The sequence below is a fragment of the Macrobrachium rosenbergii genome, chromosome 48 (genome assembly GCF_040412425.1).
Source record: "Macrobrachium rosenbergii isolate ZJJX-2024 chromosome 48, ASM4041242v1, whole genome shotgun sequence".
In the NCBI taxonomy this organism is placed as follows: Eukaryota; Metazoa; Arthropoda; class Malacostraca; order Decapoda; family Palaemonidae; genus Macrobrachium; species Macrobrachium rosenbergii.
Window position 1 is genome coordinate 51966470 of NC_089788.1, and position 24347 is coordinate 51990816.

At 41.2% G+C, this 24347-nt stretch overlaps 1 protein-coding gene across 9 annotated transcripts in view; it reads left to right on the forward strand.

Annotated features, from left to right (window-relative positions):
* gish (casein kinase I gish) overlaps window positions 1-24347 on the forward strand; it is a 231730-nt gene that overhangs the window by 34952 nt on the left and 172431 nt on the right. For all 9 annotated transcript variants that reach the window (XM_067091732.1, XM_067091729.1, XM_067091735.1 and 6 more), the window contains exon 3: window positions 7516-7588. In XM_067091732.1, coding sequence (XP_066947833.1) covers window positions 7516-7588 — 73 coding nt within the window. The remainder of the gene's footprint in view (window positions 1-7515; window positions 7589-24347) is intronic.

Consider the following 24347-nt stretch of genomic DNA (forward strand, 5'->3'; position numbering starts at 1 on the left):
TATTAGGTCTGTCAAGAATATTTTGTGTGAGGCACGGGTGTCAGGTGTTGCTGGCACTTCTCTTTTTGCTTCCTCCCATACTTCCCTGTTTTCTGTGGTGCCTGAGTTGTGTCTCAGGTGAGTTGCAGCAGTCTGCTTTTTCCCCCTGTTTTCTGTGGTGCCTGAGTTGTGTCTCAGGTGAGTTGCAGCAGTCTGCTTTTTCCTGGAGGTGTTGCCTGCAGTCACCCCAGACTCCTTGGGCAGAAGAGGAAATTGAACCAGAGGAGTCCCCTGTCGGGGTGTATTGCCATCAGTGTACCTCACGCAGTAGACTGTAGACATTACTTACGGTTCTTTGCAGCGTCCCTTCAGCTGCTAGCTGCAACCTCTTTAATTCCTTTTACTATACCTCCATTCCTATTCTCTTCCACCTTGCTGTCTACCCTCTCTTAGGAGTCAGTTAATACTGATCATGTAAGATTTTTTCCCTGTATGGTCAGAATTATTTTTTAGCTTCGTAGATCTACAGATCAGGCCTACCCCTTGGTACAACAACCTCAGTATCCTCTTCTGCAAGTACTCTTCTAAGCACAAGGTTGAAGCCAAATTCTTGAAGATGGAAAGAGGGGTTCTGGTCTACTACAAGGTCTCCCCATTCCTTTCCATCATCTCTCAGAGAGGTGAGACAGGACGTAGCATAACGGTTAGACAAAAAATATCTCCTTGTAGTGTTTTTACACACTTCCCCTCCGGAGATACTTCGTGCCCCAAGGCATCAACCAACGGGCAGTCACTACACTTCAAGAGGTTAGGGTGGGTACTTAACCTAACTTAGCCTAGCCTAACTGGTTCTAGCCTGACCTTACCAAACCTGCACTTCAGTATCCCGAAACTTCTTGTCTCATGGCATCAACCGGAAGGAAGTCACCTGTTCTTCAAAGGGCTAGGTTGTGTTGGGCTATGTTTGGTACTTAACCCAACCAAGTCTAGCCTAACCTGACCTAATCTGCACCTCAATAACCTGAATCATCTTAGGTCCCTAAGCCTCAGAGTCCAAGGATAGGCGTTCCCTATTGTTGTTAAGGAACAGTACCACAGTAGTTCCTTAGTCAACAAGAGGCGTGGGGGCTAGTGTCCTATCATCTCCTCAATTGATGGTGCAGGTGCAAGGGTTTGCAGTAGCACACACAGCACAGCAGTCAACCAGACACATACCAGGATGGTGGATATATGACAGACAAGTACAGACACTAGAGTCAGTGTTAGTGACAATTGGTTGTGACTTTTCGACATTTCGAAGAACTGTTTGATCTAGAAAGACAGTCAGGTTAGTCCTTCAATCTCGACACACTGAAGCTGTTACTATTCGGCACTGTCTTTGGAGACCATGGGCATATTAGCCATCTACCATACCACATTGAGAATATCACCTCTTGTCTGGTCAGAGAAGTTTAGCAACGATTGGGTCTGGTTAGTACTTGGATAGGTGACCTCCTGAGAACACCGGATACTGTTGATATTTGTGAGTCATCTTTCGCATCCATGGTTAGAAATCTCCTGGGAACACCGAATGCTGTTGACGTATAGGAGACGTCTTTCGCACCCATGGCTAGAAACTTTGTGGCTAGTCAGTACAGGTAGTCCCCGATTATCAGGGGGGGTTCCATTCTGATGGCATGACGATAAGCGGAAATTGGCGAATTTCAGCGCAGAAAATGGATGAATTTCATCTCTAGACAAGCAACGTAAAACCGGATTGCTGATAACTGGGGACCACCTCTACTTGGATAAGTGACCTCCTAGGAACTTCAGATGCTGTTGGCGTCTAGGAGACATCTTTCACATCCATGGTTCAAGTCTTGGGCTTACAACTTCCTGTCGTTCTGCCTGATTCATCAGGAGATCAGCAGTGTATGAGCATTCTGTTTCTAAGGACCCTAAAGGCTATCAAGTGCCCAAAGGCGTTTTGCATTACCACTTAAGACTTCACCTCCAAACTAAGTGCCAACAACTTGTTTTTGGTTCCAGCTCATCCAAGAAGTGGTGTATAGGAGTTCCATTTCTTTTGACTTTGTCATTATACTCCCCCTGTGAAGAGTGGGAGATGTAAGCAGTAGTTGCTGCTGCTGCTGCAGCAATATCCAGTTGATCCACAATCCGAGAGGGTGAGAATGTTTTGTGGATCTTAAGACATTTTCAGGAGTCTCAGGGTCCAGATAGGCACTCCTGAATAACAACGGCACCAGGGTGGTGCCATGGTTACACTATCCTCCTCCAGAGGTTTTTCATTCTTCGAAATATTGATCAGGGTGGCAGTTTCCTATACTTCCTTTCTTGGAACTTAAGCACGGTTCTTTTTATATTTTCAAGAGTCTCAAGGTCCAAAGATAGAAATTTCTCGGGGTGATAGCAATGACACCATGGTAGTGCCATGGTCAACAAAGGGCCTGGTGTCCTTTCATCTACTCTATTTCAGTGTAGGTACACGATTAGACAGTAGAACATTCAGTACAGTGGCCAGCCAGACACATCCCAAGCAAGATGGATGTAATTACAAACAGTACAATTGATAGTCAGGAGATGAGGACAGTTAATCTTGGCACCTAGACTGCCAAAAATTTGTTCAACCTCTGAAGAAGTTTGTTCATAGTCCCTTCTTTTATCAACTTACTGAAGTTGGCGCTGTTCTGCTCTGTCTTCTTGCACCCATGAACGAGCAAGACATCTTAAGTATCCATTTACAAATGGAGGCTTACACCTTTCGCCGTTCTACATGCTTCGAAGATGATCAGTGAGATTGATCACTCCACTTCTATGGTCCTGTGGTTCCAGTGACAGTATGACGTCTATGTTGCCTCCTTAAGGACTAGACCTTCAGCCCATTGCCAGCAACGGTGCCCAAAAATTATACCGAAGTTTAACCAGACCACTGAGCTTATTAACAGCTCTCTTAGGGCTAGCCCGAAGGATTAGATTTATTTTACGTGGCTAAGAACCGATTGGTTACCTAGCAACGGGATCTACAGCTTATTGTGGAATTTGAACCACATTATAGCGGGAAATGAATTTCTATCACCAGAAATAAATTCCTCTAATTCTTCATTGGCCGGCCGGAGATTCGAACGCCAGTGGCATCAGTCTGTACATCACATTCAGGAAGAACCTGTCAGTCGAGCACTAGGATGGAATGTACAGTAATCGTGCAGATCACATTCATCTCCTTTTACCTTGGGACGTTTCCCATACGTCCATAGACACCTTTTCCTTGGGTCCTGTGGTGGATGTTCAACAAGTAATGTAGTTCACCCAGCTCTTGAGGGACAGGTTGCATATCTCCTAAGGTGTGCTGCTGCAAGGGGAAGGTGTGTGTGGGATTGGCCTCCTCCCTTTCTCCTGTCTTCCTTCCTCTTCCATTGGGCAGAGGAACAGTGAACGAGCCGTCACTTTCTGGATGGGTGTGCATGCAGGTGATCTAGATGACTGAGTATCCTATCTATAATCTAGCTGTATTTGGATTAGTAGATGCAAATCCTCCCTTCTCTCTAGCAAGGGGAGAGAGGGACTGACTGAACAAATCAGTTGGCTATTCTTTGCTGTATAGTGTCCGACACTGTGGGTTCATCCAAACCTTTTTGAGTCAAGGATATTACATTCCATTAATTCGAAATGCCCAGAAGTCTGGCAATTGAACATCTCTCTTGTTCAATAGATCAGAGGTACGGTCTTCTTCCTTTGCTCTTTCATGACCAGGAAGAGAATACCGAGGTGAGCAGAACTACCAGTCAGTTCAGAGATTTACAGGCAGTCCCCGGTTATTGGCGGGGTTCCGTTCCCGACAGTGTTACGATAACCGAAAATCGGTGATAATAGCACTGATCCCTGGTTATCGGTGCCGATAACCAGCAATCAGCTCGGAAAATCTGGTTATCGGCGTCGCTATCCAAGCGCCGTAAAACCGGATTGCTGATAACCAAGGCTGCTGATAACCGGGGACTGCCTGTACTCAGAGTCCTCCCTCCAAAAGTAAGTCTCCTATATGTAAAGACTGAAGGTTTGTATTTGTGTAGGAACAAATGACAAATTTTTCCTAACTTACAAACCTGAGGCCTTTACATTCTAGGCCCACCTCTTATCACCCTTCATTCTCTTACCTGGGCCAAACGGTAAACTGCATAGAATTGAATGCGCACCAACTTGATGGCTGTTCCTTCTGCCCTTACTATCGGTAGCTATTGCCATAACCACCTTGCAAAAGTTTAACAGCCTGTTTTCCAGCTTGCTGAAAGTTAATCCCACATGTAAAGACCTCAAGTTTATGTTTAGGAAAAATACAAATTACTTTTAAAAATTTGTCACTTCATAGTGCAGCTGTGAGGTTTTCCTGTTACACCTTTCGAACCTTTTTACTGTCGATGTCCGTTTCAGCGATGAATGACCTCATAGGTCTCGGTGCTTGGCTTTTGGCCTAAATCCTACATTCGTTCCACTCCAAGCAGAGGAGTCTCCTGTTTTCTGGTGCATTCTGGAGAGTTGCACTTTGCTTTCTCCTCATTTGGTAGAGGTAAGAGATTCAGTAGAGACTAGGTCTCTATTATCTTCTAGCATTTCTGGTTCCAATAATCTCTTGATAAAAAACCAGGTTTTCTCTTTTGTTTAGAGTGCAGCTCGATGAGATTTCTCAGGCTATAGGATACAAAACTCCTTTTCTTTTTTATTTTACAGAGTTGCCGCCTTGTATGATTTGGGTGCATTACTGACTCTTACACCTTCTTCAGTCAAAGATTCGGTTGTCTTTGCCTTTCTTGCTCCTTTGAAGAGACACGCTCTTGTGATTGGCAAAGTCCTTTGGACATTGCTGAGGTAGGGATTTTGTCCAAGTCTCTGTTTACAGCTGTTGAAATGTTATCTTTTGCTGAAATTTCGCTCAGTATGATTGCCTCTTCTCTGCACCACCTTAGGGAGTTGGAGTTTTTGGCATCCGCTAAAATTTAAGAGTGGGAAGAGTCATTAGAGTTTCATACACTGCAGGTGGATGTTCATGTGCTAACTCTGTTTTGAAGAATAGAGAAAAATTGTGCTCCTATCTTTCATCAAAGATTATGTCAGTTGTTTTGGTTCCTCCTTTTGGTCACTTCCTCAACCTGACATTTTTTAAGGTGATAAAGGAGGCTATATTAGTACAGGATAATAGAGAATTTCTTGGACAATCTCTCAAGTCAGGAGTGATAGCCTGCCTCTTCTCTGCCTTTGGTTCCACCAGTTAAAAGTCTTCCAGGCTTAATTCCTTTTCTGGTTTCCTCTCCACTGGTGTCGTCTCCTCTAAGTGTTGCCTTTGTATCTTCACCAGCAGCAGAAGTATTTTGTTCTTTAGAAGAGGTTGTATCTTAGAGAAGAATGCAATAGAGCAGGTGTGAAGAAAGTCCCTGGGATATTACAACTGACTTTTTTCCAATGCCATTGTCCCCATTTTCCATGGAATTATCCAGCATGGGTCTAGCTACTTTCCAAAGAATGACTGGATGATTCAATGGACTTGCAAGATGCATACAGTGAACCCCCCGTATTCGCGGGGATTCATACCACACCCTTCCCCCCACGAATAGCTAAAATCCGCGAATACTTAAAACCCCTCTAAAAGCACTTAGAACTGCCTATTTTGATAGTTTAAACACAAAAATCCCTCTAAAAATCTTTATATCTCAGTATTTTAATAGTTTTATCACAAAAAGTGCATTTAGTCATGAAAATACAGTAATTAGTGAATGTTTCTCAGTGAAAAATACTGCAAGTGGGTGAATTTTCCGCGAATAATTGGTAGATACATTCCACAGATAAATCCGTGAATACGCGAGTCCGCGAATAGTGAGACCGCGAATACGGGGGATTTACTGTATTTCCACCTACCAATAAAGTTCTACAATTTTTACTTGCTAGTTCCTTAATTTGCCGGGAAAGTATACCAGTTCAAGGTGCTTTGTTTCGGCCTGTGTACGGTGCCTCAAGTATTCATGAGGATTTTGTTGCCCATAGGGGGATACTGTCATCTTTTAGGAGCAAGAATTCTTCTCTACTTATACTATTGGTGCGTGTTGTCCAACTCTTTCAATGGGATTCTGAGGGCTAAGGCTCTGTTGCTTTATCTGGCAAGGTTGTTGGGCATTTTGATTTTCAGTAGTCCTCCCTGACTCCCCCTCAGTCCATTCTCTTTTTCATGAGGAGGGTAGACTCACAATTTTGCAGGGTTTTCTGTTGGAGAGAGAAATAGACACTTCTTGTTTCTTCTCAAAGAAACAAGCAGCATTCTACAAGGCAATGGCTTCTCTGTTGGAGAATTTGTCAGAATAGCAAGGCTGAGAAGTCAGCCACTTCGGTTCCATGTGAAAGAGATTTGAGACAGGAAGATTTGTTGAATTTAGATAATAGGAGAGCAATCTAATATTAAGAGGTTAAGGAAAGAAAAAGATGTGGAGTTGATTAGATTGCAAGTAAGATGCTGCAGTATAATGGCAAAAGTGTGCATGTGTGGCTGACTTGAGTTTTTGTATTAAGGAATGATTCCTAAGTGGGGTCAATTCATACTGTATAGTTTGTCCACAAAATCAATGAGGTTGTTCTCACAGTTAAGTCTGCCTATTGTTCATTCTTTGTATAGCTTTCATGTATGTAAGGTTTACAAAAAGCTGCAGCATTTTTTAGAGCTTGTGTGTATGTTTTGTTTTTCTGAGATATTTTCCAAACCTTGAAAATGTGCAAAAGACAACTGCACCATACTCAAAAGATACAGAATGTAAAATGTGAATAGTGTCATTGATGTCTGTGTAAAAATATAAGTGCAAACAGGAACTCTGTGTGAATTGATCTGAGGATCCATATACAGTACAGGATGTAGTGTGAATTGACCCATAATGGAGTAAGCATGATTGTTCTCTTGTATGCCAATAAGTCATGGTGAGAGTTGACTTTTTAGATTTGTAAGAACCAGACATTACCTAGTAAACTGAAGAAGGTATATGGTAACAATTTAAAGTTAAGAAAAATAGATTGAAGGATTGCTTAATGGAAAAGCATAGTCGGCTAAGACAAGAAGTGTGTGTTATCAAGTGTATTGTTAGAAAAACACACACTGGTAGTTTGAGAATCAAAAGACATCTCTGTATGTAGCGTTAGAAATACATAAGAGGTGCAATGTGAATGATGGTAGAGGTGTTTGGTGGAGAAGATAACTTGGTTAGAGCATTTAGACTTAACGACGAAAGTAAAGTGACCAATAATATACAAGTGCCAGATGTATTAACGACGAAAGTAAAGTGACCACTATTATACAAGTGCCAGTTGTATTTTAGAAATATTGCTACTGTTTAGGTGGAATAACTTTTATACTTGAGGAAATGTTGACTGAAAGTGTCTTATAAGGATAGATGTTTTTAGCCTAATATTAAAGTCTTTTGTATGTTCCTTGTTTATTTCTTTTTTGTTGAAGTAGGTTTGTAATTTTATTTGAATACTGAAGTTAGTATGTTCTCATTTGTTTTTCAGGAACCAATAAAAGCCAAAGCTCCACAGCTTCATCTGGAGTACAGATTTTATCGCATGCTCGATACAGTTGGAGGTAAGATTGCTCTTATGTGTATGCTTCCTTAGTTATAGAAAATATTGAAATTGGATGTGGAGTACTTGATTTTCCCATTTTTGAAGCAACTTTACATCCAGTTGGTTGACTTAACATTTTGAGTCACATATTGTATTTGTCTTTTGCAATATTTTATGGAAGGTCTTTTGTTATGCAGTTTGTTTTTTAAATGTTAATTTTAAAAATGTGATTGGTCTTTGAATGATTATCAGTTTTATGTGTGGTAACTCACAAAAGCTTGCACTTGTATGTTGAAGCACTGAATTATTGTCTGCTGAGCGTTGATCATGTTTAGTAGTTAATTGGTCATTTTATCACAACTACTAAGGATGCACTGAAGTTCATTTGCCATTTGCTTTACTGTATATTGAGAAATCTTGCATTGGTTAGTAAGCATCAGTATAGTTCAGTCAGTTCTTTGCTGATTTGTGAAATGAGTGCTGTTGTTCTATCTTAACTATATTAACCCTTACTGGATGGACATGATCATATGAGGAACTATAACAGGTTTTGAGCATTATGCGCCACCAAGTCAACTCTAGTAGTTCAGTAGAGGATAGAGGGGGAGCAGTGTGCCTTGACACTTGATGGGGGAATGTACTGCCCCTCTCTATCCCAGGACATCTTTTTATTTATTTGCTGATAAATATACCCAGGGATTGCTGTTGGTTTTAGTTTTTATCTTTTATGTTAGTATGTCAGTTATAATTGTAATTTTGCAAAGTAAAGTACAAAGAAATATTAGAAAAACATATATATCACAAAAAGGTACTGCATCTCCCCTTCTCTGTAAATCTTATAAATATTTTACAATAAATATACTCAGAACTTGTTAGTGATTTCAGTTATCTGTTATGATATTGTGTGAGCTGTAACTATAATTTTACAAAATAAAATAAAATAAATTATTAGAAAATTAGCATATTTTGATGAGTGTCGTTGAAAAGAGGCCCTGCAAAGGTTTGTAAATATTCACTTTCAACTTCCTGTGGAATGTACAGAAAAATGTTTAAATTTTTTTTCTTACACCATGAGCATTTACATATCTTCCTCTTTCCATTTATGTGTTTTTTTCTTAAATTACCAACCTTAAAGTGTGCCTGGTCTGGGAGTGTGCTTAATAATATATTTAGCCTGTCCTGTAAGGGTTAAATCAATGTTCATTGACTTATGTTGTTGAGGATTCCTAAGTAATAATTATAGAATATTTTGATTCGAGGATATGCAGGATTTAAATTTTTGTGTAATGAAAAACCAGTTTTATGGCATAGGAAGTTTGAAAAGCCAAACTGAAAGCATATTTTTGAGATTTAAACAAAACCATTGAATAATAAATTTTAACATTTACAGAAAAAGATCTCTTTGTATGTCAGAAAAATCCTGTGGTAATATCAAAAGAATTTCATTGCTTGTTAATGTAGTAGAGTTGAATTTTATTGATACTGGTATATGGTTGAAAGTATAATATTTGTGTACTTAATATATTTACAAGAGACTTTATAATCAAATGCCCTCAGGCTAATTACAGAGTGGATCTTGCATTTTTTAATTGCATAATTGCTGTAGCTGTAGTTTAAAACAAAATGTATAGGTTTCCCGCTGTAAAGGTATAATGATGTTAGTGATATGTTAAATATCAAGATTTACTTTCACAGGTGTGTGTGATCATGTAGTTGCATGCTGATTTTCAAAGTAGTTTCAGTTTGTTTCCAAATGAGAAATTATGTGTATTACTGACTTTTTTATCTTTTGTTTGGAATATAATTGCTATCCAGTACTGTACAGGCAGTTAAGTAAGGTTTCAGCTGCTTTGTTCACTGTTGACTTGTGTACATGGAGTTTAACAGACTATAAAAACTGCATAAATGGAAATTTTGATGTTATAAATATGCTCATCACTCTTCTCTGTATGTACAGTACTATTTTCTTTTTTTTGTTATATCCAAGACATCCTCCTCCCTATGCCTGTTATTATCGTATACTATTTCCAATCCTTGGTGTTTTAGGCATTTCTTCCCACGCTGTCAAATGTACTTGGCTGGAAGTGATTTTTGCTTATTCCTCCTTAATCCTTACCCTTGGGATCAATAATATTTGTGCGAGTTCACTCACCGATACATCCATAGTAAGTCTCTGAAGTTACTTGTACTATAAGCTATAAGTTGTACTTACACATCGAGATCAGTGGTATGAGGTAGAAAAATATAATTTTAACTTGTAGAAGACATTTGCTCAGTATCATTTGCAATTATTGATAAGGTACAAGGAGAGACTGTAGTTCAGTGACTTTTTCTTATTTCATATACTCCTCATCATATCACTTCCAAAGCTTTATTGTTTCCAAGAATATTTAAATCCTCTCTCTCAGACCTTCATAGGATAATTCCTGCCATCTACACTGAACAAGAGACTACTGGGTATAAGTATGTTTTTCCATTTCTCTCTCTCTCTCTCTCTCTCTATATATATATATATATATATATATATATATATATATATATATATATATATATATATATATATACATTTCTGCCAATATTGGGAAGGCTTACAAAAACTTGAGTGCTTGCCTACCCACACACCTTCTACCATACGCTACTGAACTGATGTCATGTCCATATCAGCTCATTAAAGCCATAAAGTGATGTATAATGATGTGTTAAATGAAATGTCATCATGCTTTTAATCGCCAAAGAAGTGAAACATTTGCCTGCCTACCCCCTCCCCCCCTCTGTCAAGTTCATACAGCATTCCCACCCTTTCTTTGTGTGTTTGTTCCTGTGAGCAGCATTACTAAAACTTTTCCCTCCCCATGCAGCATTGCCAACCGCTCCCTCCCATCCAGTTGAGCCTTCCAACATCCCCCCCCTCTCCCCCCCAATTTTGGACATTTTTCTTGGCCACCCATCCCCCTTCCTCCCCAAGACGATTTTTCAGCCTGTTAAAGTGTAAGCAGTTTGGACAAATACTTAGACTTGCGTAGCGTTACCAGCCTTTAGAGTGCAATTTTTAAAAATTTTTATTAAATCTACATACAGTATATATATTTTACACATCTTTGGTCCCTATGGGTTAGTTGCATGCAGATAAGGTTGAGTTCCAGATAATGTGAATGCGGGTAATCGAGGGATTGCTATACAATATTTAGCCTATGTTTTAAACATTGTTTCACGTAGTTTGTTTTTACACCTGTTAAGGTTTTATCAGGTGCATCCAATCAAGAATATTTCATGGTACTAAATGCATATTGTTAACTACCTTAGTCAAGTAAGTGTTTGGTGCTGTACCATTTTGGTGATATTAGTGTTATTTAGCTAACTTTAGAACCAAGCACTGGTTTTTTTTAACTGAAGCTGTTCCTGTAAAATATTTTTGCATTTATTCACATACGAACTCAAGTTACTTCACACGTTGTTAACTTATTTATTAATTTTGAATAAAGAGCAATGATTGCATGCATTTAATAATGTAAACCACATGTAGTATCAAGATTGAAAACCACATCTTTGCAATTTTGAAATAGATACTTTAACCATTTTGTTTTGGTTGAGTAATGCTTCAGCAGTGGAAGCAGCATTTGTCTCAATTCCATTTGCAGTGGGCAACACAGGGGTTGGTAGGAATATTTGAAGAATTTTGAATTTGCATGTTGTCAAGACAATTGTGTACAGCATTTGTACAAATTTAATGGTACTCTATTCCAAACTACAGTAGGATCATTTTTACTTATTTTATACCAGTGTTTGTAAGAATGTGATTTATTTTTCCCCTAACGTGCTATAGTGTATTTGGTAAACTATCATTTTGTCAGTACTAGAAATGTGTACTTATTTTAATCAAGTAGGTTTGGTTCACTTCATTGGTTTGAGCAGTATGTTTCCATTTCAGCTGGCAGTAAGCCCACTTTTTTCCCATCAAGTGTAATTTAAATGATGGTATGGGGTTGATTGTTCCATTGACCTTGTAATTGAATTTGTTTTAGAAACATCTAAAAAAGATCAGCCAGATTTTCAATAATTTCCAGAAGCTATACACCAAATTATATGAAACTTAGTTTTATGTGTTTAATGTGAGACTAGCAGTTATGAAAATAGCAGATTCAAGGGCTATATGCATGTTCACTGAACTGAAATTTCCATGACCAGTTCAGGATATTTTTTTTTTTAATATTCACGGTTAATTATTCAGAGAATTTAACTACTACAGTATATCATATACTCTCAGCAAGAAATTCTCACACAGCATCCTTTTTTTTTTTTTTATAGAGGTAGTCAAAAAACCAATTCAAATCTGGATTTAAATAACATGTATAGAAAAAAATGGTCTACATCTCCCTGGGCATGTAATATGGAGATTATGTATAAAAGCACCATAACAGATTTACAACAGTAGCATACGATAAATCCATTACCTCAAGTTCTTTGACAGATGTTGCATGAATAGCTGTTGGAGCTGTAATGATCACAAATTTCTGCTTTATGCCTCTTTGAGTGCCTGAGCATTGCTGCTTAGAAATTTTGAACGACTAGCTTTCTTTGCAGTATCAAGTTGTGTGTCATTTATAAACACTACTATACTTTCTTTTCTAAACCTGCGTATAATTGAACCTTTTCTTTCTTCCCTTTTACAATTCCATCTCTGAACTTTGGACAGCAAGATAAAACATTTGTTGGTTTCAGACCCACTTTTAATGTCAGATGCTCTTCCATTTTTGTACTTTCCTATAAGTGTAACTTTCTTTATATGCTAAGTAGTTCTTGATAGAATCTATTGTCTGTTTTGATAAGTATACTGCTCATATTTCCTTTTAGTATTGTTAACACCCAGCATGATATAGTGTAAGCAAAGTAAGAGTGTTGCAGTTATTTATTTACACTGCTGTAGTTTGTGTATTGTGATGGGAGAAGTAAGTACAGTAACCTGGGAGCTATTCATACTTGTAGTTTCAGGAAGTTTGAGGATTCCTGCAAAATTTGAATAAATTGTTGTAAATATGCATTTGTTAGGTACTATAAAATGTTGTAGCTATGTTTAGCCTTTAAATAGGCTACTAAGTACTGTATAATAATGCAGCTTTTTAGCAAGCAAAATGTCTTATTCCAGATCATTGTCACAATAGGCTTCCCTAATCAAGTAAAAGATTCACGATCAGGTCACTGTATCACTACACACAAGCAATCCATATGTGGTGTACGTACTACAGCTTATGCATGTATTGTATTGGAAAGTACAATAATGTTTGCTATTTACACCTAATAATGAAGTAAAGAACTCACTGGCCAAACTTAACTTAGTAACATCACACCCGGTGCCTAGCTTTGCAAAGGGCTTCAGTGAAATAGTGCTTCTCATGTCATTCATATGCTTTATCCTTCAAAAATCTGCATGCATCTCCAGTCTCTCATCTCATAGGTCTCATCCAAGTAGAGTACCTACACAAGCCCAGCTGACACTGTCACATACGATTCTCCCAGGGGTGTTGCGGAGTGCATGAACAAGCCATTACCGTCTCCCTTTCATTATCATCTCATCTACATATGGAACTTCTGTTATTTTGCTTATGGTACCATTTCTTCCTATCTTGCTATCTGACTCCTGATAGTCGTATTAGTTTCATTTTCACTTGTATTGTCACAAGTTCATTTCATAAAGCAGTACAGATATCATTTAATTTTCACTTGTATTGTCACAAGTTCATTTCATAAAGCAGTACAGATCTTACTAGGCTCTTGTGTAATCTGATATTGGCAGGTAGCAGTGCCATCTGTACTCACAAAAACACACAATGCAGAGACATGAACCTCAGCAAAACTTAGTGTTCACCCACAATTGCAAAAACAGCTTGCATGGTGCTGAAGTTAACACTACCCTCTTCAGTCACAAGGAGAATTTCAAATCAGAGGATGATTCAGCATGCAGATTTCTCTCAATCCATGTGAGGTCATGTGACTGTTGGCCCTCTTCCACCCCCAACCTGCTTAATATCATTAAGCCAATCAACATATAACATTCTTGTTAAGCATGTAAGCATCCTTAAAGTATGAAATGAGTTCACCCAACAGAGCAGGAGTTATTAGAACAGTTTTTCCTTCCCACTCCATAACGTTTGATTCACTGCTGCTTGGCCATGAGTTCCGACTCCACCAAATTTATTGCATCAAAATGCAAGGGAGTGGTCTCTGTCCTGGAGCAGCTGCAACTTGGGTTAGTAGACCATGTGTGTGCATGCAGTTCCTGTGTTGTGTTGGGAGGCTGCTGCTTGAATGTTATTTTTCTTTTGAGCAATATATTTAAATGCACTACTGGGTGATTTTTATCTGTATTTTTTGTGGCTTTGGTATTTTGTTTTGTGTCTGCACTTTTGCATGGTAACTACGTGAACCGTTTCTTTGTGCTTTCAGAGAGTATTTGCATAGAGGGTAATGGAAGAGTAAATGACAGAGGGAGCACTGTATTTATGTGTAAAATCAGAGATGCCTATTATGGTTATTTGAATTGCTAAGATATGTAGGTTTTTTTTTTTTTATGCTGACAAAAATTGTTGGGCAGGGTCTTGATCATAGTTTTCTTCCTTGTACAGTAGTGTCCATCCATCAGTGTGTCTGTCATTCTTACATTTTCACTGGAACTTCCCTAACATAGTTTAGGGATTTCAATCAAAGCTAGATTGTTATGCAAAGGTGTTCATGAAGGAAGATCACCTGTCGGTTTTGCCTCTGTCGACTATTTGCCCATTTAGATATGTTGTGTCCATGTAAGGTGAAATTGTGACATGAAAGATGGGGACTTTTTACCAAACAAACATGTTGCAAGAAAAGTACCATTTCAAGAACCTTGATGGTATTTTCAATATTTCACCAATTAGAGTGCTTTGGAGACAAGTTGGGTGAGGGTTGGTTATCAACTTAGAACCATGATTATTGTCTGCAATATTTCATCACAGTATTTGCAATCCTCTTAGAAGTTGGTGGTTGGTAGGTAGGGAACACTTACTGCTTTAACCGTGCCCTTGAGAATGTCTTTCTATCGTATTTGAAATATTTGAAAATATCTTGGCATTGCAAATCCTGTTGTGTGTTTCTTTTACAAAAAAGTGTGTACTGTTTAATATTTGGCACTTGTCAACCAGAATTTTTATTGGAAATCCAGAATTTTAAGATATTTTCTACAATCTATACTCCAGGTCCAGACTGTTGAAAACAACATTGGTCCATGTCTTGAATGATGTATTTGAAATAAGCGTTGATCCAGGTTTAAAATGAACCTGAAATTGCCATAGATGTACATAAGGGAATTCTTGTGGAAGGTGCCCAAGACAAGAGAATGGAGTGAAATCGTGTCATCTCTGTACTTTCTGGTATAATTTGGGGATGTACATGGTGGCTTTCTCTCAAGTCTCTTTTGTTGTAGACTCAGTGGTTCCTCCTGTACTTAAACGAAGTAGACTCAACAGTTCCTACTTTGTTAAAACCAGATGGTTCTCTCACTTAATAGATGGCTTCATTGCTCTGCTGAAAGGAAAAGATAACCCTTTTTGCTGATCTTTGACAGAAGCAGAGAAATGAGAAATTCAATATGCTACATTGCAATTTTTTTAAGTGTTTGACTAATTCAGTTATTTTGTCCCACCACCCCATAAAATGAATAACCTTTTACCTTGTCCCACCACCCCATAAAATTAATAGCCTTTTACCTTGCCCCACCACCCCATAAAATTAGTAGCCTTTTACCTTGTCCCACAACCCCACAAAATTAATAGCCTTTTACCTGACCTTGATGTTTATGGAGTCATGAACTCAAAACATATTTTCTTCTTGTTTTTGCTGAAAAATGATGATTACTTAGCTCCTAAGTAGTTACCATTTTTATATAAGTGACTTACACAGAATTACTTAGCTACTAGCTCTCTACACAACAGTCCAACGAAACTCAGATTTTTTCGGTGGCACTACCATCGCTTGTGTAGGTGACAGGGCCCCACCCACATTCGGGACTGATAGGTACAACTCGGTAGAGAGCTTCAATTTGTATTCTACCGGCTCCTGAGTAACATTGGTAGTATTGTGCAGTCGCTGCTTCATCTGTTATGGATCTTGTCCTGTTTATTTGGTGAAGTTCTCTCTCTCTCTTTTGTGGTGGCTTTCAAACTTAGCAATATTGTTAGCATTAGTTAACTTTATTCCTAAAGATAGTCAAATATGTCAGAATCCAGCTCTTCAAGCATTTGTCATTGCGTTGAGGGTTGTAAGAATAGACTAACTAAAGTGACTTATGATTCGTGCAGGAATGTAGTAGAGAGCTTACATGTCTGGAATATCGGGATTGGGAAGATAGTAAATGGAAGGCTTTGAAGTCCTATCTGGACAAATTAGACCAAGATAGAAAAAAGAAAGGCAGCCCTTAGAGTCGAAAGTCAGGATATTCTGTCTTTGCCTAATATGGTAGAAGATAGCTGTTTCTTTTCCTTTGATTCATGTTATGTCTCCTATCCTTAGCCCTCCTATACCTTTAACCCAGACTCCTTTACCAGGTTCCCGTGCTTCCGATCCCAACACTGTTGCCAGTCTTGAAGCGAAATTTGATAAGTTTGAATCTTTGTCTAATACTGTTATGGAGTTAGGAACCTCTTTCAGGGGTTTTGTGATGAAAGCACCTTCCAGTGTTCCAGGTTCAGTGTTGTGCCTAGTGACAGTGTTGTGATTGTTGAGGAGGTGGCTGCCCATCCCACCGGTGCTCCTAGATAGAGGTCCCTGTCCCGCTCCCCTGCACTGGGGAGAAGACGTACCGGAGGTCCAAGGGTGGCCGGTGGAGTTTGCCCACGGACAGTTGCTCCCTCTGTCAAGCCTGTTGCAAGTTCCCAGGCTGCGACAAAGTGCCATTGGAAAGGCTTCTCTCTCGGTGTGAATCGCCTGTTATCAGATTCTGATGGCTCCTCTTCCGACAAGAAGCATCAATGGCGCCGTTCTTCTGCTTCTAAGCCTTTGAAGAGAGACAACTTTTATGCGGACAGTTCCCCACCTCCTGTCAAGAGGTCTGTACAAGGAGGATAGCCCCTCCTGCAATTTCGCTGTTCCACTTGCTGCTGCTGCCAGGCTTCGTGCGATAGTCTGGAACCCCTCTTGAGTTGTGAGCACCCTATTTTGGTCTCCAAGTGACAAGATGCTTCGAGTAAGCACCTGTCACCTTCTGCTAAGGGCTCTCTCAGCTCAGAGTGCCCCTCTACTTCGGCTCGCTTGGTGCCCACTTCACCACTTAGACTTCTTCCGCACTTGACCACTTGGCGCCAGCTGTGAGCATTCAGCATCAACTTCTGGGCACTCAACGCCAACTGAATGACTCTCGGCGCCTCTTCCTCCTTCATTGGCCCAGGAAAACTCTGCTTTAGCCCCGATTAAGTGTCAGCTTGAGGAACTTATGGGCTTTTTAAAGAAGAAGACAGTCCTTTCCAAGAGTAAGGACGACACCTTATCCCGTCTCTTCTGACGAGGAAGAACCTGAAGAGGATACTGCTCCTTTATCTGCTTATTCGTCTTTGCTGAAATTTTTTGTGGCTAATTTTCCAGACTTCTTTGAGCCTGCCACTCCTGATTCCCCAGCCTCGACCTTCCTTATGAGGAAGCAAACCGCTGGTGTCGCTTGCCCCCCTAAGTTAGTGCTTTCCTCTTCCCCGAAGAAAGTTCTTCGGGAAGTAGATGAGTGGCTGGCTATGAATAGGGAGCAAGGCAAAGCTACCTTTGCCTTCCCGCCTTAAAAACTTCTCAAGAAGTATCGCTTTTACGCCACCGGGGAAGCTCCCCCCTTGGGAGTCTCTGCCTCCTCCCAGGGGGACTTCTCCTGTTTGGTTGACACTACATGTCGTTCAGCGTTCCCCGCAGCCAAGATTTGCTTCTCTTCGCCTGAGCTTGATCAACTCGTCAAGAAACTGTTCAAGGTCTTAGAAATTTTTGGGTTCGTCAATTGGACAGTGAGGGCTTTGTCAAGAAAATTCGAGGATTGTCCTGTCCTGGCCAAAGATTTCTCTTCTGACTGGTTTTGGGGTATTGTCTTGCGCAGACAACGCAGTCAGGGATGGTTCTTTCGAGCTCGCCTCCTTGTTTTCGATGGATATCTTGAAGAAGCAAGAAGTCAGCCCTCTTGTTCTCTCCATTAGACAGATCCCGTCTCTTCCCCAAGACACTGTAAAGAGCTCCTGTCTGACCTACAGAAGAAATCTACTACTGATCTTGTGTCACAATCTTCCAAGCGACCAAAGGAAGCTCCCGCAACAGCAACCAAGTCCTTCTCTCCTCTTCAGCCTCATCTTGTGGCACAATCTTCCAAGCGACAGAAGGAAGCTCCCGCAACAGCAACCAAGTCCTTCTCTCCTCTTCAGCCTCAGCCCTTTCGAGGAGGAAGATCTAGGCCTCAACCTAGACCTTGGACTAATCTGCGCCCACCATCTAGATCAGTCAAGAAGCTGTTTAAACCAGCTGCTAAGAAATGAAAACAGAGTCCATCAAGCCCTGGTCAAAGCCAGGCTGCACCGCTTTTGGAAGGGATGGAGCTGCAGGGGGGTAGAACCTTGGTTAGTCAAAGTGTTGGGAAGGATATTCCATCCCTTTCCAAGAGAAGCCTCCCTTATCCAAGTTGCTGATCAACTTGATAGCTTACTCGGCACTCTCTTAGAGGTTTGCTGCCCTTTCTCAGGAAGTTGAGTCCCTTATTCGCAAAGGGGTGGTAGAGGTGGTGTTGGATCACGGCTTGGAGGGATTTTACAACCGTCTCTTTGTGGTCCCCAAGTCATCGGGGGGCTGGAGACCAGTTCTGGATGTCAGCACCCTGAATCATTTCATGCTGGAAGCCACTCTTGTTATGCTCTCTCTCCATCAGGGCAACTGGATGGTCACTCTGGACATGCAGGACACCTATTTCCATGTCCTGATACATCCTGATTCAAGAAAGTTCTTGCATTTTTTGTTTCGGGGCAAAGTTCTCCAGTTTTGGGCCTTGTGCTTCAGCCTGTCCACAGTCCCACAAGTGTTCACTCGGACCCTCGCTCCTCTTGGGAAATGGCTTCACCTTTTTGACATCAACATTTGCCTCTGTCTCAACGATTGGCTGCTCTGCTCCCCTTCGGAGGAGAAGTGTGCGGAGGGCTTGAAAAAAACTCTTCACCTAATGCAGGAGTTGGGCATTTTGGTCAACTTTCAGAAATCGCAATTAGTTCCGACCCAGAAGATTCTCTATTTAGGGATGATTCAAGACTCAGACTTTTCGGGTTTTTCTCTCTCCCAAAGGGATTGACTCCTGTCTCCATACTGTCCGGGAGTTCCTAGACCTTAGCACTTGTTCAGCAGTTCAGTGGATGAGTCTGCTGAGGACCTTGGCCTCATTAGAACCGTTTGTGAAGTTGGGCAAGCTTCACATGAGGCTGCCTCAGCTTTATCTGAAAGCGTGCTGGAGCAGGAAATCCGAACCGAACTCCTTTCTGTTCTCCATCTCTTCAGAGATCAAGATGGACCTGCGATGGTGGTTGTCCATAGGAAGACTTCGAGAAGGGAAGTCTAATCTACCTCTGCACCCCGACCTAGAATTTTATTTCGATGCTTCAGATATAGGTTGGGGAGCCCTTTTAGGGAGTCAGAAGATGTCAGGGATGTGGTCAGTAGATCAGAGAGCTCTCCACATCAATGTGAAGGAACTAAAGGCCATTCACATGGGTCTCCAGGCCTTCTCTCCTCTAGTTACCGGCAAAGTAATAATGGTCTACGTGGACAACACCATGGCACTGCCTTTTGTCCACAAACAAAGGGGCACCCACTCCTTCATTCTCTAGAGATGGCGAAAGACCTCCTTCTCTGGGCAGAGCAGAACCAGATGAAGATTATCACTCGCTTCATTCAAGGGAAAATGAATGTCCTCGCAGACAAATTGAGACATTCCAACAAAGTTTTGCCGGCGGAGTGGACCCTGGACTCCCTCGTATGTGACGATCTCTGGAAGCTTTGGGGCAAACCAGCTGCGGACCTCTTCGCAACATCAAGAAATCGTCTGCCTCTCTTTTGCTCCCCTAGTCCCGGACCCGTTCACATGGGCGACGGATGCCATGCTGTTGGACTGGACAGGCCTGGATGTCTACACCTTTCCACCTTTCAGGTTGATCAGAGGTGATCAACAAGTTCTCCTATCACCAGAATGTCTCAGTGACCCTGATCGCTCCGTTCTGGCCCAGGAAGGAATGGTTTCCGTATCTGCTGCGACTGTTAGTAGACTTTCCAAGACTCTTGCTACAAAAACAGTCGCTGCACAGACAGCCCCACTTCCTCAGGTTCCATCAAGGATTGTCCGCTCTGGCCCTGATAGGCTTCAGACTGTCAGGAGCCTCGTCAGAGCAAAAGGCTTTTCGAGGTAAGCTGCAGAAGCTATTGCTAGATGCAGATCTTCTAGCAAGCTCTACCAATCCAAGTGGTCAGTTTTTAGAGGATGGCGCCAACATAACAGCATCCCATCTTCTGAAACCCCTATAAGCCAGATAGCTGACTTTTTACTTCTCCTGAGGACCGACAGGAAGTTGTCTACTTCCACTATCAAGGGGTATAGGTCAATGCTTTCTTCGGTTTTTAAGCATAGGGTGGAATTTGGACGTTGTTCTGAAGTGGCTCTCTAGCTTAACTTTCAAACCTCTCGGCTCAACCTCTTTTAAGAGTCTTATCTTCCGAAGAAGACTCTTTCTCGTGATGTTGGTGGCCGCCAAGCGCATTAGCGAGCTGAAAGCCTTCAACAAGAGCGTAGGAGAGTAGGTTTTCAAATGGAAATGCAGTATGCTCTCTCTCTCTTGGTTTCCTCGTAAAGAATGAGGGAGTTTCCAAGCCATGGCCTCGCTCTTTTGTTATTTAGAAATTAACGGACATCCTTGGTCCAGAGGAAAAAGAGAAATTACTTTGTCCTCTGAGATCCTTGAAGTACTACCTTCAGCGGACAGAAAAGACCAGAGGACGTTTGGACAAGCTTTGGTGCTCAGTGAGGAACCCTTCATGTCCTCTCTCAAAGAATGTTCTTTCATTTTTCCTGAGAAGCTTGATTATGGAAGCACATTCTCAAGTTCATGAAGATGTTTTACCTTCCCTTAAGGTCAAAGCTCATGAGGTTCGGGCTGTCGCAACATCTCTGACTTTTTGCTGTAACGTCTCTTGAGAACATTCTACAATCAACATTTTGGAAGTGTTTGTTTCACATTATCTTAAAGATGCAGAAACTATGTTTAATAATGGTTGTACTTTTGGGTCCTTTATCTGTGGCTGACATGGTGTTGGGAAAGGTAGCCTAGGGGGCTTTCTGTCGCTCTGCTTTCCTCTCTCCTTGATGTTAGGCGTTGAATTCAAGGGAAGCCTGGGGGTACATTGTATGTGGAGTACCCTCCAGTTTTTATTGGTTGGGGTGTGGGTTTTATTCTAGTGTAGTTAACATCATTGTTTTTTTTATTCTGGTTGTTGCCCAAGGCAAGGGCACTTTTTGTTAATCCTTGTCAACCATGGGTGAACTTCCTTGGCTGCAAAGTCTCCACTAAAGTAGAGGTGATTCTTGGCCATACTGCCACATCCTCTATAGTACTGACCAAAGGCAGTATCCACCTGAAGCAGCTCTCTTACCAGGTAAGGAACAACAAGCATTATACTAATGCCAGCAGCTTTTTTATTCCAAAGTCATTACTTTTATTAATGGTTTGGAGTAGAATATGTCCATGTATCCCACCTCCTCTCAATGTGGAATGAGCTATGTAATTACTTGCTAAGTCACTTATATAAAAATGATATTTTTATGATAAAATAAGGTTTTATATACATATACCAAGTAATTGCATAATTGAAGCCCACCCTCCTCCCCCCTATGGACAATGAGCATCAAACGAATTGAAGCTCTCTGCTGAGTCGTACCTATCAGTCCCGAATGTGGGCAGGGCCCTGTCACCTACATAAGTGATGGTAGCACCACCGCGAAAATTTGAGTTTTGTTAGACTGCTGTGTAGAAAGCTAGTAGCTATGTAATAACTTGGTAAGCATATATAAATCTTATTTTATCAAAAATATCATATATGCTGGAATATTAGAGACAAATTTACATTAGCCAGAAAAAAAAAATGCAATCAGGCCCATGGCAATCAGCTTAGAGCACACTTGGCAAACATTTAGAGTATTAAGAGAAGGTGAGTGGGAGCCAAGCCTCCTAAAAGATGTCATCACTGTCATTATGTGTAGGACCAGTGAGATGTGTCCTCATAGGAGCCTTCAGTATTCTGAGACAGGAAGGTGGCCATCAGTACCAGAAAATTGATAGACATTCTCCTTAAAACTGAACACTGCCTCACAGCCACTTGATGCTCCTCACAATCGCTTCCCCAACATGTCAAGTTGGCATCTTTGTATAACTACCTGCATGGACAGGGGAGTCACAGCGACCTGTTTGGTAAGAGCACCCTTCCAAACCCAAGGACGAAGTATCTTCACAACCACCTGCATTTGTGGATTGAGTGGATGGTGAAGCCTTTTTCAGGCATGTGAAAGCCAGGTTCTTTTTACATCCTTGAATCTCAGTTTGAGGATTGGATCCACCCCAGATGCAAACTGTAATAGGCCCAAGACCCATTCTATTGTTAAGACTTTGGATTGTGCCAGGAACCCTTGTAGGCTTTTTCTTGATTTTGGCTTAAATCTGGCCGGGAAGAGACTACTGGTTGTGAAGCAGTTCCTAGTAAAGCCCTAGCCACATGAAATGCCTGTTGGGCATGAGATGAGGCTTGTCCAGGTTGATAGAGAAACTTCTTTACTGGAATCTGTCTTCCACCATTTGTAGGTGTTGAAAGCAGTTCTCTTTGATGGTCCCCCAGACTAGCCACTTGATTAGGTAGGCCACCAGAACTCCGTCTTGTCTGAGCTCTTCGATGAGTATTGATGCCAATTATGTGAAGATCTTCAGGACGACTTTCAACCCAAAGGACATGATCTTGGATGTGTCCCTCTCTCTCTCTCCCTATCTGAAACCCGAGAAGGGAACAGCAGAAGAGACGATCCATTAAGCACCTTTAAGATCAATAAAGAAAGTTTTTTTTCACACAGAATGAACCAAGATACTTGAGCAACATTTGTCATCCAGAACTTGTGGCACACAGTGTGCTAGCTTGGCTTTGATAGGTTGAGGATGGCTTTGATAGGTTGAGGATAAACCTTAGTTTGAAAGAGTCCATTTTATGACCACTGAACAGGCATGCTTGGCGACACTGAACATGTCCTTCTCTGTCCCCTTTTTAGAGAGCTGTTTGTTCATGCTTCTCAAAGAAGGACTCCAGTTGTTGGAAAAACCTCTTGAGGGGTTGGGTGCAGGATATGACCATTGCTACCCCAACCAGTTGGAAATATTGCTGTGTTCCCAAGGGATAATTTCCACTGCCAGTATTGGAGCAAAAGTTAATAACCCCTGACTGCAAAGCCCTGATGGGCTTCACTTCCTTTTGCCCTTATGGGCATTCCATGTGTGGGTTTTCCATTCTTGTACACTATTAGGTATGTCTGTCAGCCGCAAAAGGGATACTGTTGCCATTGTTGCCCCTGCTTTAGTTACTGGTAAGACCCAACTAAGGGCAACTGAAGACTTGTATGACCTTGGGTTGTATTAGAGCATTTTGGGATTTTGGGGGAGTGGAACTCTTGGGAACATTTCCCTTGTTCCAACTCTCCCAGCAGGACAGGCACAAAATAGTTGTCAACAGACTCATTCTGTGAGTTCAGTTTTAATAGCTGAAAGAGATATTGCCATAAGGGGAGGAATGTAACAGCAAGGTGACATGGGGAGTAACATGTTCTAGCCCACTAATGCCTTTCCATAAAATCATTGACACTTCCCGTAAGGAATGCCAAAGAGTTGGCAACAACAGCCAGAGCAGTCCTGGAAGACTGGAGCCCCCTCATTGTCTCTAAAAGGATAGCAGCGGAGGTTAGAATGGAGAGGAGGTGACGCCTCACATGAAACTTAGAAATGGCTGTCGAATCTTGAGACATTACTTATAAGAGCTTTGTACTGCTGGTTAGCCACATCTAGTGGAAGTTATTTTCATGTAGAGAGAAGGGCAATTTTTACTGTAGGCATTACTAGAGTTTCTTTGCAGTGTCCCTTCAGCCTCTTTGGCCAAAATTTTAAATTCCAGTAGTTGCTGTTTCCTCTGTGAGTTGTTAGTCACTGGGATTGCTGAAGCAAATGGCTTTATCTCTGCTGTTATCTCATGTTTCTCAGTAACTGAGAAGTTTGGAAATATGGCTTCACATGATTCACAGTAAAAAGTGAAGGGGCAAAACACCTGGGCCAACTGAGGGGGATGCTGATTCTCCATGATGGTCAAATTACCATAATTTCTGTTGAAATGGAAAAGGGTGACTTTGATCGCCATGGTTCCCATGCCAGCTGGGAGAGTGATGGTCTCCTTTTGCAGTTTATATATTGCAACAGAAAGAGGACCAAAGCACCATTCTATTTGGGGAAGTGCTTTAGTCCAGGATTTCCACTTTGGCAAAAAGAGACACATTGAAGCTTCATGCTAAGGATTTTTGTTATTAGAGTTTGTCATGAGTAGATGTCCTTGATCTTCGAAATCTGGGGAGGTTAAGGTTCAAGCTGGTTGTGGTGCCAAAGACTGGTCAGTACTATGGGAGCTGGAGGGGCATCCTTCCAGGAACTAAGGCCCAATGAGGTTCTAAGAGACTGACCCCT